The sequence below is a fragment of the Polypterus senegalus genome, chromosome 9 (genome assembly GCF_016835505.1).
Source record: "Polypterus senegalus isolate Bchr_013 chromosome 9, ASM1683550v1, whole genome shotgun sequence".
Taxonomy (NCBI): Eukaryota; Metazoa; Chordata; class Cladistia; order Polypteriformes; family Polypteridae; genus Polypterus; species Polypterus senegalus.
The window spans coordinates 135,592,393-135,608,558 of record NC_053162.1 but is presented as its reverse complement, the minus strand read 5'-3'; the positions used below and the strand labels follow the sequence as shown (position 1 = coordinate 135,608,558).

General features: G+C 39.9%; 1 protein-coding gene across 5 annotated transcripts in view; it reads right to left on the bottom strand.

Moving 5' to 3' along the window:
- si:dkey-71l1.1 (uncharacterized protein LOC569883 homolog) overlaps nt 1-16,166 on the bottom strand; it is a 49,264-nt gene that overhangs the window by 27,140 nt on the left and 5,958 nt on the right. For 3 of the 5 annotated variants that reach the window (XM_039763940.1, XM_039763939.1, XM_039763944.1), the window contains exons 2-3: nt 7,028-7,213; nt 6,730-6,797 (exon numbers count right to left, since the gene is read on the bottom strand). In XM_039763940.1, coding sequence (XP_039619874.1) covers nt 6,730-6,797; nt 7,028-7,172 — 213 coding nt within the window. In that variant the 5' untranslated portion in view covers nt 7,173-7,213. Of the gene's footprint in view, nt 1-6,729; nt 6,798-7,027; nt 7,214-10,124; nt 10,200-14,575; nt 14,624-16,166 lie in introns of those variants that run through there. The other 2 variants (XM_039763943.1, XM_039763942.1) reach the window with 2 other exon arrangements.

The window sequence follows — 16,166 nt, the reverse complement described above, 5'->3', positions numbered from 1 at the left end:
CTGACCTTTGGCAAAAGACTTGCTTTTTAGCAAGACAATAACCACAAGCACAAAAGCCAAAGTTACATAGGAATGGTTTAAAAACAACATTGATATCCAGGAGAGGCCAAGTCAGAGTCTAATGCCCATGTTTATCAAGCGTCTCAGAATTGCTCCTAGGAATTGTACTAAATTACAACTAGAATAAGAATTTGTTGTAGCTCAGAAAAGGATACGAGAAGTAGTCATGAAGTGCCCTACACCCAGAAACGAGTAGGAGGCTATGCTTTAGGCTGAATGACGTCACGATTTTTTGCCACCCCAGGCTGCAAATTGGCCTTCATGCTGACATCTTGTACTTTTATGATCACTGCAATGATAATAATAATATTCCCAGTAGTAGGAGAAGGAGGGGTAGGAGGAAAACAGAATAAGTTAGGAAACTGTGCTAAGTTGTATGTGATTTTTGCCACTTTGCAACACCATCAATAATAACACTATAATGAGCACCAAGATAGAAAGACCAAGACACAGATAATGAATGATAGTTAAGTTCAGTAACAGGCTTATTTATTTAATAATAAACAATCCACAGCTGTATTTACTGAACCATCACCTTCCTGCTGTTATGGCTAGGAGAAAAGTCCTGTAAAATAACAATTACTGAAACTAGCGATGGCTATTCTTGCGCTGGTTCTGAAGTTGTGTTCACTTTTCTTGTGTTCCTAAGCATATTCCAAAGTCAAATGCCATCAAGTCAAGTGGCTTTACTGTTATACAGTACCATACATACATAGTATTGCAGCTGTAACCACAAGGGGGTGCCACAGAGCCCCAAACCACAGACACAGTAATGTCCAAGCACAACAACATGTTCAAATAAAGGATTTTTATTTGTTTATAACAAATATTATAATTACAAGAACCTCACCAAAATGCAACAATACAGAATTCTCTCCTTTCACTTCCAAGAGCATTGCCCATTGCCTCTCGACTCTGACTCAGTTTAAGTGAGGCACTGTTAAAGCTAGACCCAGGAACTGCTTCCAGTCACCTGTCCAAGTCCTCTGAAGCAATTCCGGGTCGCATGAAAACCAGGACAGTCCTCCCCTGGCAGAACCCTCTGGCAGTCCCCAAAGACCCCAAAAGGGCTATGTTTCCGGACTTCAACTCCCATGCTACCCTGTGGGTGTCCTGATCATGTTTAGCTCTGAGGAACACTGCCACCTGCCGTATGGGGGAATGAACTACTCCCAGTGAGTTTGTTTGTCCAATGCTTTTGTTATGGCCTCTTGGAACCCTTCCTTTATCACAGCCAGGATATCTGTCCTTTCTTCCTGGCACCTACATGACATGAAATAATGTTCCCCAGACTGCAGTGCAACATATATGGTGACATGCTAAAGTTTGAGCAACACTGCGTAAAATGTTTGTTACTGTGAATAGTTAAGTGAGCAAAAGATGAATTGATCACCAAAATGAATAAAGTTATAAATGACACATTTCTTTTCAGCTTTTTATGCAAGATTAGTGTATTGTTTTTGCTTTGTACAATTATACAGTGACAAAAGGAATTCCCATGCAAAAGTGTGGACACCCCAATATATTTGTGGCCTCAGATGACTTTTACCAAGGTCTCAGACCTTAATTGGCTCGTTAGGGCTATGGCCTGTTTACATTCATTGTTAGGAAGCTCCAGGTGATACAAATTGCAAAGCTGTATAAATTTTCTTGACACCTTAAACCTTGTCGCAACAATCAGCAACCATGGGCTCCTCTATGTAGCTGCCTAGCACTCTGAAAAATAAAATAATTGATGCTCACAAAGCAGGAGAAGGGTACAAGAAGATATCAAAGTGTTTTCAGGTAGTTGTTTCTTCACTTTGTAATGTTATTAAGAAATTGCAGTTAACAGGAACAGTGGAGGTCAAGTTGAGGTCTGCAAGACCAAAAAACTTTCTGAAAAAACTGCTCGTTGGATTACTAGAAATGCAAAAAAAAAAAAACCACCTGTTTGTCTGCAAAACACTTCAAAATAATTTAGCAGACTCTGGAGTGGTAGTGCACTATTCTGCGGTGCAGCGATACCTACACAAATACGACCTTCACAGCAGAATCAGCAAAAAAACTCTTCCTGTGTCCTAGCCACAAAAGTCATTGCTTGTAGTTTGCAAAAGAACATCTATTCAAGCCTGATGCATTTTGGAAACAAGTCCTGTGGACTGATAACCTCAAAACAGAACTTTTTGAGCACAATGTGCAAAGGTATGTTTCAAGATAAAAGGGTGTTGAATTCCAGGAAAAGAACACCCTCTCCAACTATTAAACATGTGGGTGGTATCGATCATGCTTTGGGCTTGTATTGTAGCCAGTGATACAGGGAACATATCATTGATAGATGGAAGAATGGATTCAAATAAATGCCAGCAAATTCTGGAAGCAATTACACCATTTGTACAAAAGATGAAGTTTAAAAGGAGGATGGGTCCTAAAATAAGATAATGATCTGAAACACACCTCAAAATCTACAATAGAATACCTCAAGAGGCGCAAACCGATGGTTTTGCCATGGCCCTCACATTCCCCTGACCTAAACATCACTGAAAATCTGTGGATAGATCTCAAAAGAGCAGTGCATGCAAAATGGCCCAATAATCTTGCAGAATTAGAAACCTTATGCAAGGACAAATGGGAGAAAATACTCCAACTAAGAACTGATTGACTCTTAGCTCGCTACAAAAAGCATTTACAAGCTGTGATACTTGCCAAAGGGGGTGTTACTAAGTACTGACCATGAAATTATGGCTTCATGCCCTTTTCATTTTTATGGTATTTTGTAGCAGTGAATGATAGAAATAAAAATGTAACATTGCTTAATATATTAAAGAAATGTGTCATCTTTAACTGTATGCCTTTTGGTGATCAGTTTATCTTTTGTTAACTATTCACAGTAATAAACATGTTAAGCATGGGTGCCCAAACCTCTGCATGCTGCAGTACATAAACACATGATAAGTGCAAGGCAGGTAAAGAAACATTCTATCTTCTTCTTTGGGCTGCTCCTGTTAGGTGTTGCCACAGCAGATCATCTTGTTCCTTACCTTCCTGTTCTCTACATCTTGCTCTGTGACACCCGGCACCTGCATGTCCTCTCTCACCACATCCACAGACCTTCTCTTAGGCCTTCCTCTTTTCTGCTTGCCTGGCAGCTCTATCCTTAATATCCTTCTCCCAATATACCCAGCATCTCTCCTCTCCACATGTCCAAACCAATCCAATCTCACCTCTCTGACCTTGGCTCCCAACTGTACAACTTGAGCTGACCCCCTAATTTACTTGTTCCTAATCCTATCCATCCTTGTCACGCCCAGTGCAAATCTTAGCATCTTTAACTCTGCTACGTCTATATTATACTTTAAATAAATAAACAATATGTAAATGAATAGACAGTAATACTGTGAAACTGACAGTAAGTAATAAATAAATAATAACTAATATTAAAAAAATGCATCATTAGTAACACATGTAGCAAATGTGCTGCATATAAATAAGCTACCAGGAGCAGATCTGAGGGCAGTGACTGGTACAGAGTTGAGAGTTCTGACAGCCAAGATGTATAAGCTGTTGCAGAACCTGGAAAAAACAGTTTTGATGCTATAATAGCATCTGTCAAATGGTAGTGGAACAACAAGACCATGGGAAAGATGGGGAGCGGCCCTTCACAATGCTATTGGCTCTATTGATGCAAAGCTTTATAAATATCTTTTTAATGAGGGGCAAAGAGGTCTCAAAGATCTTTCCTGCTGTGTACGCTATGCATTGTTGGACCTTATGGTCAGAGACACTGCAGTTCCCAAACCAGACAGAGATGCAGCTTTTCAGAACACTCTTAATCATAACCCTGTACAATGTGGTGAGAATGGGGGAGGTAGGCTTTCTTTCTTCAGCCACTTAAAGGAGGTGGAGATGCTGCTGCATTTTCTTGGTTATGGAGGGGATCTTAAATCGACAAATCAAGTTTGGCTACCAGGTGAAAACCAAGAAATCTGGTACTCTTGACCAATTCTAATGCAGAACCTCAATGTGCAGCAGGGTGTGAACAGCATTGGCCTTCCTGAAGTCAACATTAATCAATTTGGTCTTCTCCAAATTAAGAGACAGATTGTTGCATTTGCACCAATCCACCAAACATGAATGGTAAACAACAGCATTTTATAGATAGACATTACAGCACTGGGGTGCAGTGGTTTCACTCTAAAGTAGCATTTCTGTGTTATTTACTGTTCCTAAAAGCAGACAGATCACTTCCACACACCTTACTGTCTACTGAAGTAACTCTGTCTGTTTGGAATGCGGTCAGTCCATGTAAAAGCATGGCAGTATCAGGAATATTGTATGCCGCCATGTTTCAGTAAAGATAAAAATGGAGATTATACACTGAAGTTTGAGGTCATCCAGCTTGTTGTAAAGTTAGCAGACATTTGGAAGCAGGATAGAAGTATTGGCCTGACCAGATTTTTTTCTATCCTGATGTGGAAACAGCTTGTTTTTCTCACTTATGTTTCTGTTCACATTGTTTATAGTGGCTACAGATCCTTCTTTCGATAGCTGATTTGTGTGATGCTGTGTTCTCACAGCCTTACCTTTGTAGAATGCCATGGTTGCTCAACTGTTCCCTTAATACTGGGGTAATGCTGTATACTATGCAGTGATCATTGATGTAAAGCAGTGTATAGCAACAGTAGATTTTTCTGCATAATAAATGTAGCACATTCCACATAATAGACATTTAAAACATTTGGACCGTATTTTTTGGATCTGCTTGCACCACCATCTTGCTGGAAGTGAGACAGAGACAAGCCATGCCTGTCTCTCTCCATTATCCCCCACATTATCTCCTGTGAGGCTTTACTTATCCAGTGCACTGGGAATTTCCACCTATGCTCTTGAACCTTCCTGGGCTTGTAAAGTGTAATGCAAATGTTGCAGGGGTTCATGGAATACAGAGCTCAGAATACCTGTGACACATTTCGCTGACAATCACCCATCCAGCCCTGCTTATCTTCAGGGTAATATGTTGGCTACTAAAATATTGTTTGCATCCATGACTGCCATGCGCCATCATCCACACTTGGGGCAATGATCTTTACATGCATGCTGATTTGCATGAAAGCTGCTGGCTTTAGCATTATTTCACCTGGAGTCATGTGGAAATGCATAAATCCCCATATTATATCACATGTTGTAAAGTTTTTCAAAGCTTTGTGCAGAATTTGAGAAAGGGATGGTTGTGACACACACAAATCATGACCACTGCAAAATTAAGTATATTTTACACATAACACTGCCAACACGTCCATTTTGGCTGGCACTGCATGGAGCAATCACGTAATATAAATCATTTATAATGAATATTCAATCTCTGTCAAATCTTTATGTTTTTATGAGTTTATTGTTATCCAAAACATTCTACCTTTCCTGGAATATGCATGAGGATCACTGCCTGAATGCAATCTTCTGGCAGTTACTCGCAAGGTAGGAGAGCTCACAAGCATTCCAAATCCTGGTGAATTTAGGAGTAGTTTCCAAATAAGGACAACTGATAAAATGCTTTTACTCCTGCTCCTAAGAGTAGGGTCAAATTTATGTCACTCTGAGATTTTTGTCCCAGTTAGGACCATTTTCCTACTCTGAGATGCTTGATAATAGGTACAGATCTCAATCCCATTGAAAAAATGGGTGTTCACTCAGAAGAATGGAAATAGCTTGTAATGTCCAGCTGTGCAAAGCTAATAGGAACATGTGCACATAGTTTCAAGCCTGGAATTGCAGCCAAAGGTACATCTACTAAACGGTGACTTGAAGGGGGAAAAGACTTATGCGATCAATTATTTTGTATTGTATATTTGTAATTAATTTAGACTTTTCAGAAATCTGTATTCACTTTGATGCTGAAGACTCTTTTTTTGTTGATCAATGTCAAAAAGGACAAATTATATCCATTGTGTTCAACTTTGTACAAAAAGAAAGTGGGAAAACTTCTAAGGGTGTAAATGGTTTTAATGGGAACTGTAGTTACAGCTGTTTTGTTCTTGTTAAAAATATTGCTTTATTTTTAGGAGATCCAAATTATATGTTTTCAGTGTAAATATTGTAAAAATTATCAATATTTTCATTAGGGTAATTGTTGTCACATTTTATATCATAATATAATGAAATGTTTTATCACTGATATGATAATTGATATTGGAATGTGTAATAAGGGGCGTCACGGTGGTGCAGTGGTAGCGCTGCTGCCTCGCAGTTAGGAGATCCGGGTTCGCTTCCCGGGTGCTCCCTGCGTGAAGTAGGCATGTTCTCCCCGTGTCTGCGTAGGTTTCCTCTGGGCGCTCCGGTTTCCTCCAACAATCCAAAGACATGCAGGTTAGGTGGATTGGCGATTCTAAATTGGCCCTAGTGTGTGCTTGGTGTGTGGGTGTGTTTGTGTGTGTCCTGCGGTGGGTTGGCACCCTGCCTAGGATTGGTTCCTGCCTTGTGCCCTTTGTTGGCTGGGATTGGCTCCGGTAGACCCCCGTGACCCTGTATTCGGATTCAGCGGGTTAGGAAATGGATGGATGTGTAATAAAATGGTGTGCATCCTATATAAATATATCTTATATAAAAAGATATTCTGTGACAATAACCCTAACCTTTAATTTAACATTGCATTTATAAGCAATCAGCGGCACCAAAGTTAATAAAAATTAATACCTTAAAGCAGCTACTGAGAGTCTTATTGATGGTAAGCTTCACTCCTTCAACCTGCTGAGGGAAAACATCTGTATTGGAAAAAAAAACAGATTAATAAGCGTGGCATGCAGTCTTCTGTATCATATTTAGTGTTGAAAAACATAATAAAAAAAACTAAAATCTCATATACCGGCAGAATGGTAGTACTATTGTCATATAAAATCTATTAGATGATTGATTGTCTTTCACAAAATCCAAGAATGATGTGCTAAGGATTTTGAAATGGGCAATTTATCTGCAATATTTTTTCTTCTAGTACCTTTGCACTTCCTGTGTAGCTCATCGAAGCCCCCTGGATTGGGCAAGCGTCCATCTTTTCTTTCCCATCGCTGTGGGATGGTGCTGTGAGGAAATGGAGAGTGGATTTGGAAAGGATGAGAAGACAGAGCCAAAACACTGCCCATGGATGGGGCCAGCAGTGGCCACAGCCGTTCTTACATGGGTCCTGAAACAAAAGGAAATGCAAGCAATAGTTAGGCAGCATATGAGGGTTTAGTAGTATTATTGTGAAAACAGAAAATAACATTTATTACTCCAGTGTTACTGCACTTTTTTCTTATTCCCAAGAGAGAAATGTAAGATAAATATTAATTTCTAAGATACAGAAATGATTCACCTCTATAATATGATTCTGCATTTTTTATTTCTTTGTTTTTGCCTTTCCCTGAAGGACATAAAGTGTACCTAGAGTAAACTGTGGCTCTTAATCTTTCACGTTCACATTAATTTGTCTTCCTGAAATATGTATATAGATTGATTGCCTATGGTTTTGAGTGAATTTAATTTAATTGAAATGGAGTTTGCATGTTCTTCCCGTGTCTGCGTGGGTTATAGTGGGTTGGATAATGGATGGATGGATGTAGAAGTTATGTTCAATATTTGCAGCATAGGTCAAATAGGGTGGCTTAAACCTAATATGTTGATTATGAAATGTAGCAGCAAGTAAAAAAAGAAAAAAGTTGTGTAAAATGGTGAGCTAAACTAGTTAAACTGATAATCTCATAAGCAAAGAGCACCGCAAATGATTGCTACATATTTCTACCACAACTGCTTTATTTTATTTTTAAGCAACCTCAATGAAACATAATAATATGCATCTTTTATCTACACAATCAACCCCATAGATGTTAATCAAACTTGATGTAGCCCTTAAGATGTTAAAGCAGCCCCGAAAATTGTGTCATTTACTTCTTCCCAGAAGAGGGAACTTTATTTTTATTAAGCAATGCATCATTTAAAAGCTATCATGTACAACTAAGTAACTATTTGAAATCAGCATTGTTTTAATTGAACTTCTTCTGCAAGAATTATTTTTACACATGAAATTTACATTTGTACATGTTAGTCATTCATGGTTTTATCAGACACTGGTTAATGTTGCTCGTTTTTTTTATCATTAACTCTGAGTAGATGTTTGTACATATTGCCTTTAACTCCATAATTAATTAGACAATAATACATTTGTTTGGTCTTCACAATAAAAGTAAATTATGCTCAGAATAGAAAATTATTGTGGTAACCTTTGCATACTGAATATGAATCTGCAAAAGGCTCCAATGCAGAATTTCTGGAGTACATTTTAATACAACTATAGTTATATACAGGGTACACAGTGACAAGTATGTATTACTTTCTCTGTTAATTTAATTATGTTAATTGTCAATCAATGACTAAAAATAAAAGTAGTTCACTGTTTTGTTCATTGTAATGACTCATCTTCCCTAGAACTGAAACTTTTCAGATGGATACCTAAAAAGAAAAGATGCAGACAAATATACAAAAGAAGCACTAGATACCAACTTCTCTGAAAGCAACTATGGGTTGTGGGATAGCAGCACGGTGCACTGCCCTGTAAAGATCAGCTGGTAGAGTGTGGAGATCAACATAAGCAAGAAGAAACTTTAAACTACAGCTTAGGCAAAAGCTTGAAAAAAGCACAATACAAATCCAGAATAAAAAAAAATGTTAATATTAAAATTTAAGAACACAGGGTCCTCAAAATGGTGAAAATAAAAGCAAACAAATTATATTGAGCATGTATCACATAGCTCCAAATGAAATGCGATTACACAATTCCATTTCTGGCAAATATTTTTTATATATTCATTTTTTATTATTACTGAATATGGATGGGGGTTGGTTCAGTGTTATATCAAATCCTGCTAGTTCAGATTACATTGCTTTCTCCAAAGTATCCCACTGGGAGCTACCGTTTTGAGGAATTTTCATGTAAATTTCCCACTTAGAAGCTCCTATTTTCCTGTTTGTCCCATACCATGTGAATGCAGCATATGTGGTCAAAGGTAAACAGCAGATAGTTAATTCCAGATAGTTCATTCCAGGCAAAAGTCATAAAATGACAAAATATCAAGATCACTGAAGTCTATATACTTTGTAAGCATTCATAGCTCATATTAAATACAGTATTTAACTATGTTACAAGCAAATTTAAAATAAATCATTGTTCTATTATAAGCATTTATGACTTCCAAATAAATTATGTTACATCGATCTTAAATCTTGAACAATAATAAAGTCACATTGCGTTTTCTACTGCTTTACTATTGTGTATTTCATATCTGTCATGAATTCCCAATGATTTGTGGATAACCTGAAAAGTCCATGACATAACTACTTGCCATGATAGTTCCATTAATATAGAACTGATATATTAACCTCATATCTGCATATGTCTTCTCTACCTAGTGCAGTTTCGATTGTGTGAGTGTGGCTGACCATACCCTTTAATGGACTTAGATACCATAAAAAGCTGGTACCTGCCTTGTGACAAATTCTACAACAATAGAATCTGAGTGGAGTACAGAAAATGGATGGATATAAGATAATGTCATCCTGACTATTACAATTTGAACAAGTGTTAGAAACAAAACAACAATCAAAACGCACTTGTGAATGCAGAAAAGCCTCTTGTTGCTAAAATTGTTGAACCCCGATAGAGAGTAATAAACTCCTGAATCAACACATTAATTATTAATTGTCAACACATTAATTTCATGCAAATATAAAAATGCAACAATTTCAGCAATATCCATTATAATTTTTATATAATATACACTTTTGAAGTCTCTACTGTTCTTTTCTACTCTTATGTATGTAACACAATAGAAACATTATTAAATGGGGACTTCTATTCTCACCAATCAATTGGCTATACATGGAGTAAGAAAGCTTTGTTAAACTACCCAATTAAAAAATATAGGGGTCAGAATTACTAGACAAGACTTACCGGTTAGTCTATCTGCATCCTAATTTCACTGACAGACTTACCACCATTTTTAATTAATTGTTCAGAAACACAATTTGGCTTTCTATACAAGAGAGGTATTTACATGTACCTTTATATTACTCCACATGCAGGACTGCAGCAGCCTTTACCGGTTCCCAAGAAAAAGAAAATTTGCATGATCACACAAGTATCCCAAATTGTAAAATAATCTTAAATTGTACAAGACTAAGGCAGTTGTAGGATGTTCTTAAGTGTGCCTCTGTTTTATCTTCAGCTCAGTATTTTCTTGGACAGTGTATGAAAGTTGTGATTAAGACCTGAACAGCTTCCGGTTTCGGTACCTGACAGTTGCATCTCTGCTTCTTGTAAATGATAACATCTACATGACTTAATTTGACTGTAATTTCCAATGTGCACTGCAGTGTTTATGTAATAGCAGGGATGAGAATAAAAACCTTCAAATCACAGATTATGGATACAGACTATCAGACCTACCTGGAAGACTTTAAAATCCTAAGAATCCTGTTCTCCTGTGCAGCTAGATAAGATTACAAAATTGACCAGCTGTCTGGTAGAGTGGCAACAAAGTGTATGCTGTGTACCAGGTAGAAGTAGAGATATGTGTTTGAAGTATTAAGTTGGATTTATCACTCTATATTCAGTTCCTCAACTATGGTTATGAGCTATGGGTAGTAAATGACAATAAGACTGCAGCTCCATGCAGCTAAATAGGTTTCCTCAGTTTTGCTGCAAGGTTATCCATCAGGATTTGGATGAGAGTGGTATATTCTTTCAGGGAATTATTCCATAAGTTCAGAGCCTGGTACCTACTAAACCTCTCTGAATAAGAACACAATTTCATTTTTGTTTAAAAGCAGGTAAAATGTACCTTCTTCCCAATCAAGTAAAAAAATGTTGCCCCTTTCCCTACATGCCGTGTTTTGGCACAAATATTGCACTTAAAAAAATATCAGGGTTGTTATTTAATTAAAAGGACCAAGTTTCAAGTTGTTTTTATATATAGGAAGTACCCATACGTATGCATTTTACTATTAAAAATTTAAACTATTACTCCAAGCCATTCATTGTTTCTTATGATGAGGAAAAGTAGTTAAAAAGCAGTATAGCTCGTTGAGCTCTCCAATAAACTATAACTGACCCATGTAGTTTTGATAAGAAAAAAATTATAGCTCATAAGAAAACAATTCAATTTATACTTTTTTGCCATTTATGGTGAAGAAGAGTACCTATAACTCAAGGAGATTTTTTTAATATACAATAAATTTTTGAGCACTAGAAGACACAGTAGATATAATTCACATGGCAGGATTGATTAAAGACAAAGATGGTAATGCAAAGTCAATTTACTTAATTAAAAATGAATGATCCCTAAATATTCTGATTTGCTTCCAAAAAAGAGTGTGGATTCACTGTATTAGCCCTCCACATAATTAAAAGACTATGCAGTGATGCAGTGGTAGTGATTCTGCTTCATAGTAAGGAGGACTGAGTCCACATCCCTGGTCCTCCCTGCATGGGGTTTGCATATTCATCTCATGTATGAACTGGTTTCCTACCACTGTCTAAGGATATGCAAGTTAGGCGAATTGATAACACTAAACTGGCCCTAGTATGTGTTTGGTGTATAGGTGGGTGTTTATGTTTGTTTTCACTATAATGGACTGGTTTGCTCCTGCCTTGTGCCCTATGCTAGTTGGGATAGGCTCCAAACAGCACCCACCCTCAAAGGGCACCACTGGTCTGGATTATGTAGGTTAGAAAATAACATGAAAATAATTAACTGGTTAACAATGCCAGCAAAATCAGACAAGTAGGTACCAACAGGTAGACTCTGTCTATGTGTATATTCATGATTCAAAGGTAGAATAAAACCTAAAATGTTAAAAGCTTTTTAATTGACACTATAGTGGATATCAGGTATGCTGCCACAAGTGCATCTACACCAGGGGCCTCATGTATAAACGGTGCATACGCACAGAAATGTTGCGTAAGAACTTTTCCACGTTCAAATCGCGATGTATAAAACCTACACTTGGCGTAAAGCCACGCACTTTTCCACGGTACCTCATGCCTTGTCGTACGCAAGTTCTCCGCTTAGTTTTGCAAACTGGCGGCACCCAGCGTCAAAGCAGTGCTCCTGTTCTTGTGTGATTACTCATTATTTTCATGACGCGGCTTTATAAATACACAGAAACTAACCGCATATTGTTTATTAGTGTAATGCATCTGATTGTAATTAACTCATAACAATATAATGGTCCAGGGAACAGCCATAGTATTCCAAATGCCATAACTGCTTTAGCGTTGTTACTCTCACTTCTCCTTCTTCTCCTTCTCCTTCTTCTTTCAGCTTCTCCCGTTAGGAGTTGCCACACCGGATCATCTTTTTCCATATTTCTCTCACTGCACCACTCGGAGTATTTACATCACTGTATCTGAGTGTGAATCACAGCAGCAGCTGATCGGAAAGAGAATTATCGGTATACGGCATTAAGCACACGCTGTCTCTGCCACGGCAAAAGGTTTCAAAGCCTTTCCTGTACGGACCTCGCGGTTTAAAACAGTTTAATCCCAAGAACTTTAAATGCAGCCAATCAAGTGCTCCTTGTAGAACTGTTTGTACTTATAAGTACAATCACCCCACTGTAAACTTGCACTATAGTTATAATATCGCACAACCTGAGCCACTTTATAAAGCGCGTATTTACATATGATGACGATATCATTTTTAAGGTGAAATGCAGCAAAATATGTTTGTTAAACTATACAGATAAAACTTCATTTAAATAATCTATATTCTTCACTGGGAGTGTCTTTAAGGATAGAATAATTAAACATGTACTACAAAGATATTTCAATGTTCTTTAAACGTTTTGAAGAATCGGCGCTAAGCTTACAGATGGCTTAACGTCTATTACAAAGCTGATTGTATGCGATCGGTTACTTGGGGAAAGAAAAGCACTGACTGCAGTGACGGCTACGCCAATATATATTGAATATAAAACAGAAAGATAAAATAACAACACAGCTAAAAACGCAGCGACAAATTTCGGCAAAAGTTAAATGCTTGTATCATGAGCACGAGGCGGCTAGTGTCTGCAACATACGTGGCCATCCATCGTGCATGACATTGGCGGGCGAAGGAGCCACCGATTCTTCCTCTGCCCAGTGCCACCACAAGCCTAGAGCCGCCCCTGAGTACTGCTGCAATAAATTATTTCATCGAAGTGAAACATGTTTAATAACGTGCTTTAACTCCTATCATCATGAAAATGACATCACGTATACATCTCAGTATTTTAGTTATTCAGAGAGCTGTAATATCACGAATGTAATTGATTCTGTGTCCAGTTGGAGGAAGAGAGCCGGTTTAAGAAGCAAGTAGTGATTCACACACATAGAGCACATAGAAGATCAAATACAAAACAAAGCATTTAACGTGCTACTTTAATTATGATGTGATTTTAGAAACTGGTTAATTAAACAATTTTAAGATGAATTTTATGATGTTCTACTTTAATGACAAAATAAACTACGTGATTAAAGTGGAAATGTCGAGATTGAAGTGGACATTTCGTGCTTTTTCCCCACCGTGTGGCTTTTTTCTCTGTAACCTAATAAGCTTTCATATGACACTCAGACAGTGGGCTTACAACTCGGCTTTCCACGGCGACTTTGATATGTGACTTCTTTTTTATTTCCGGCACTGTGTGATTTTGTGGATGTGAGCTTTTATGTTTCTCCAACACGCTATGCCACTCGATCAACTTCCTTTTGTTGATTATACCACGGCTTATCTGAACAAATAGTATGTTTTTCCTTTGCCTCCACTTGGTATTCGCTGAAATTCTTATTGTTTCCCCCCGTGCTTTTCCCATTGTCTTTTCACAGAAGGCTGCGCTTAAGGGCGATTTATATTGATTTGCATATTCAAATAGGCGTAATTCTGGGAGGATTTGGGGCGTTACATAATGCGCGTGCACGAGCGTTAGTTTTCACGCTGATCGGGATTTATGCAGCGGAAGAACGTGGAAGTTGTACGCACAGATTCCTGCATCTGGATTTTTCTGTGCGTAAGCACATTTCGGCTTTTGTGCTTATGCCATGTTATAGTGTGAGTTCTACGCACGGCGTTATACATGAGGCCCCAGGTGACTTGCTGGATTTTCATGCAGAAACACTATCCCATATTTATCAAGAACTGGTCACAAACCAAGTAACATACACCTAGTGGATATTTATTGTATAGTTAGAAACAGGGTTCTGATTAAGGGTGACAGGAATAGGCAGCGCTAGTGTAAATTTGGGACAACATTCAATCAGCTAACATCTGGAAGAAAAAAAGAAGCATCAAAAGGGACAACTCATTGTACCTTGTCACAAGTAATGCATGGAAGCTGACAATCCAATAAAGTTCTTCTCCTTACAGTGAAAAAGAATAATGTGTTATTGCAGCATTCAAAGTACCACAAACACTAGACATTAGAGGACTAAACAAAAAATACCAGCTCTAATAAATCCCACATCATGTATATTTACCCTGATGAAAGGACCAGGACCCCTCCTTGAGCCGTCACCTTATCGTGGTGGAGGGGTTTGCGTGTCCCAATGATCCTAGGAGCTATGTTGTCTGGGGCTTTATGCCCCTGGTAGGGCCACCCAAGGCAAACTGGGGATGAGATAAAGAACGGTTCAACACCTCCAATGAAGAATAAAAACTGTGGACGACGTTTTCCCTTGCCCGGACGCGGGTCACCGGGGCCCCTCTGGAGCCAGGCCTGGGGGTGGGGCTCGATGGCGAGCGCCTGGTGGCCGGGCCTGCACCCATGGGGCTCGGCCGGGCACAGCCCAAGAGGTAACGTGGGTCCTCCTTCCCATGGGCTCACCACCGGGTGCAGTGTGAGTTGGGTGGTGGCCGGAGGCGGGGACCTTGGCGGTCTGATCCTCGGCTACAGAAACTGGCTCTTGGGACGTGGAATGTCACTCTCTGAAGGGAAGGAGCCTGAGCTAGTGCGCGAGGTTGAGAGGTTCCGGCTAGACAGCTTGGACTCTGAAACCAATCTCCTTGAGAGGGGCTGGACTCTCTATCACTCTTAAGTTGCCCCCGGTGAGAGGTGCCGAGCAGGTGTGGGCATACTTATTGCCCCCCCGACTTGGAGCCTGTGCGTTGGGGTTTACCCCGGTGGACGAGAGGGTGGCCTCCCTCCGACTTCGGGTGGGGGGAAGGGTCCTGACTGTTGTTTGTGCGTATGCGAACAGCAGTTTGGAGTATCCACCCTTTTGGAGTCTCTGGAGGGGTGCTAGAGGGCATACCTTCTGGGATTCCCTCGTTTTGCTGGGAGACTTCAATGCTCACGTGGGCAATGACAGTGAGACCTGGAAGGGCGTGATTGGGAGGAATGGCCCCGATCTGAACCCAAGCGTGTTTTGTTATTGGACTTCTGTGCTCGCCACGGATTGTCCATAACGAACACCATGTTCAAGCATAAGGGTGTTCATATGTGCACTTGGCACCAGGACACCCTAGGCCTCAGGTCGATGATCGACTTTGTGGTTGTGTCGCCGGACTTGTGGCCATATGTCTTGGACACTCGGGTGAAGAGAGGGGCGGAGCTGTCAACTGATCACCACCTGGTGGTGAGTTGGCTTCGATGGTGGGGAAGATGCCGGTCAGACCTGGTAGGCCCAAACGTGTTGTGAGGGTCTGCTGGGAACGGCTGGCAGAGTCCCCTGTCAGAAGTAGCTTCAACTCCCACCTCCGCAGAACTTCAACCACGCCCCGAGGGAGGTGGGGACATTGAGTCCAATGGGCCATGTTCCGTGGCTCTATTGTTGAGGCGGCTGACCGGAGCTGTGGCCAAGGTGGTCGGTGCCTGTGGCGGCAATCCCCAACCCGCTGGTGGACACCGGCGTGAGGGATGCCGTCAAGCTGAAGAAGGAGTCCTATAGGACTTTTTGTCCTGTGGGTCTCTGGAGGCAGCTGATAGGTACCGCAGGCCAAGCGAATGCGGCCGGTTGTTGCTGAGGCAAAACTCGGGCATGGGAGGAGTTTGGAGAGGCCATGGAGAACGACTTTGGACGGCTTCGAGGAGATTCTGGTCCACCGTCCGGCGCCTCAGGAGGGGAAGCA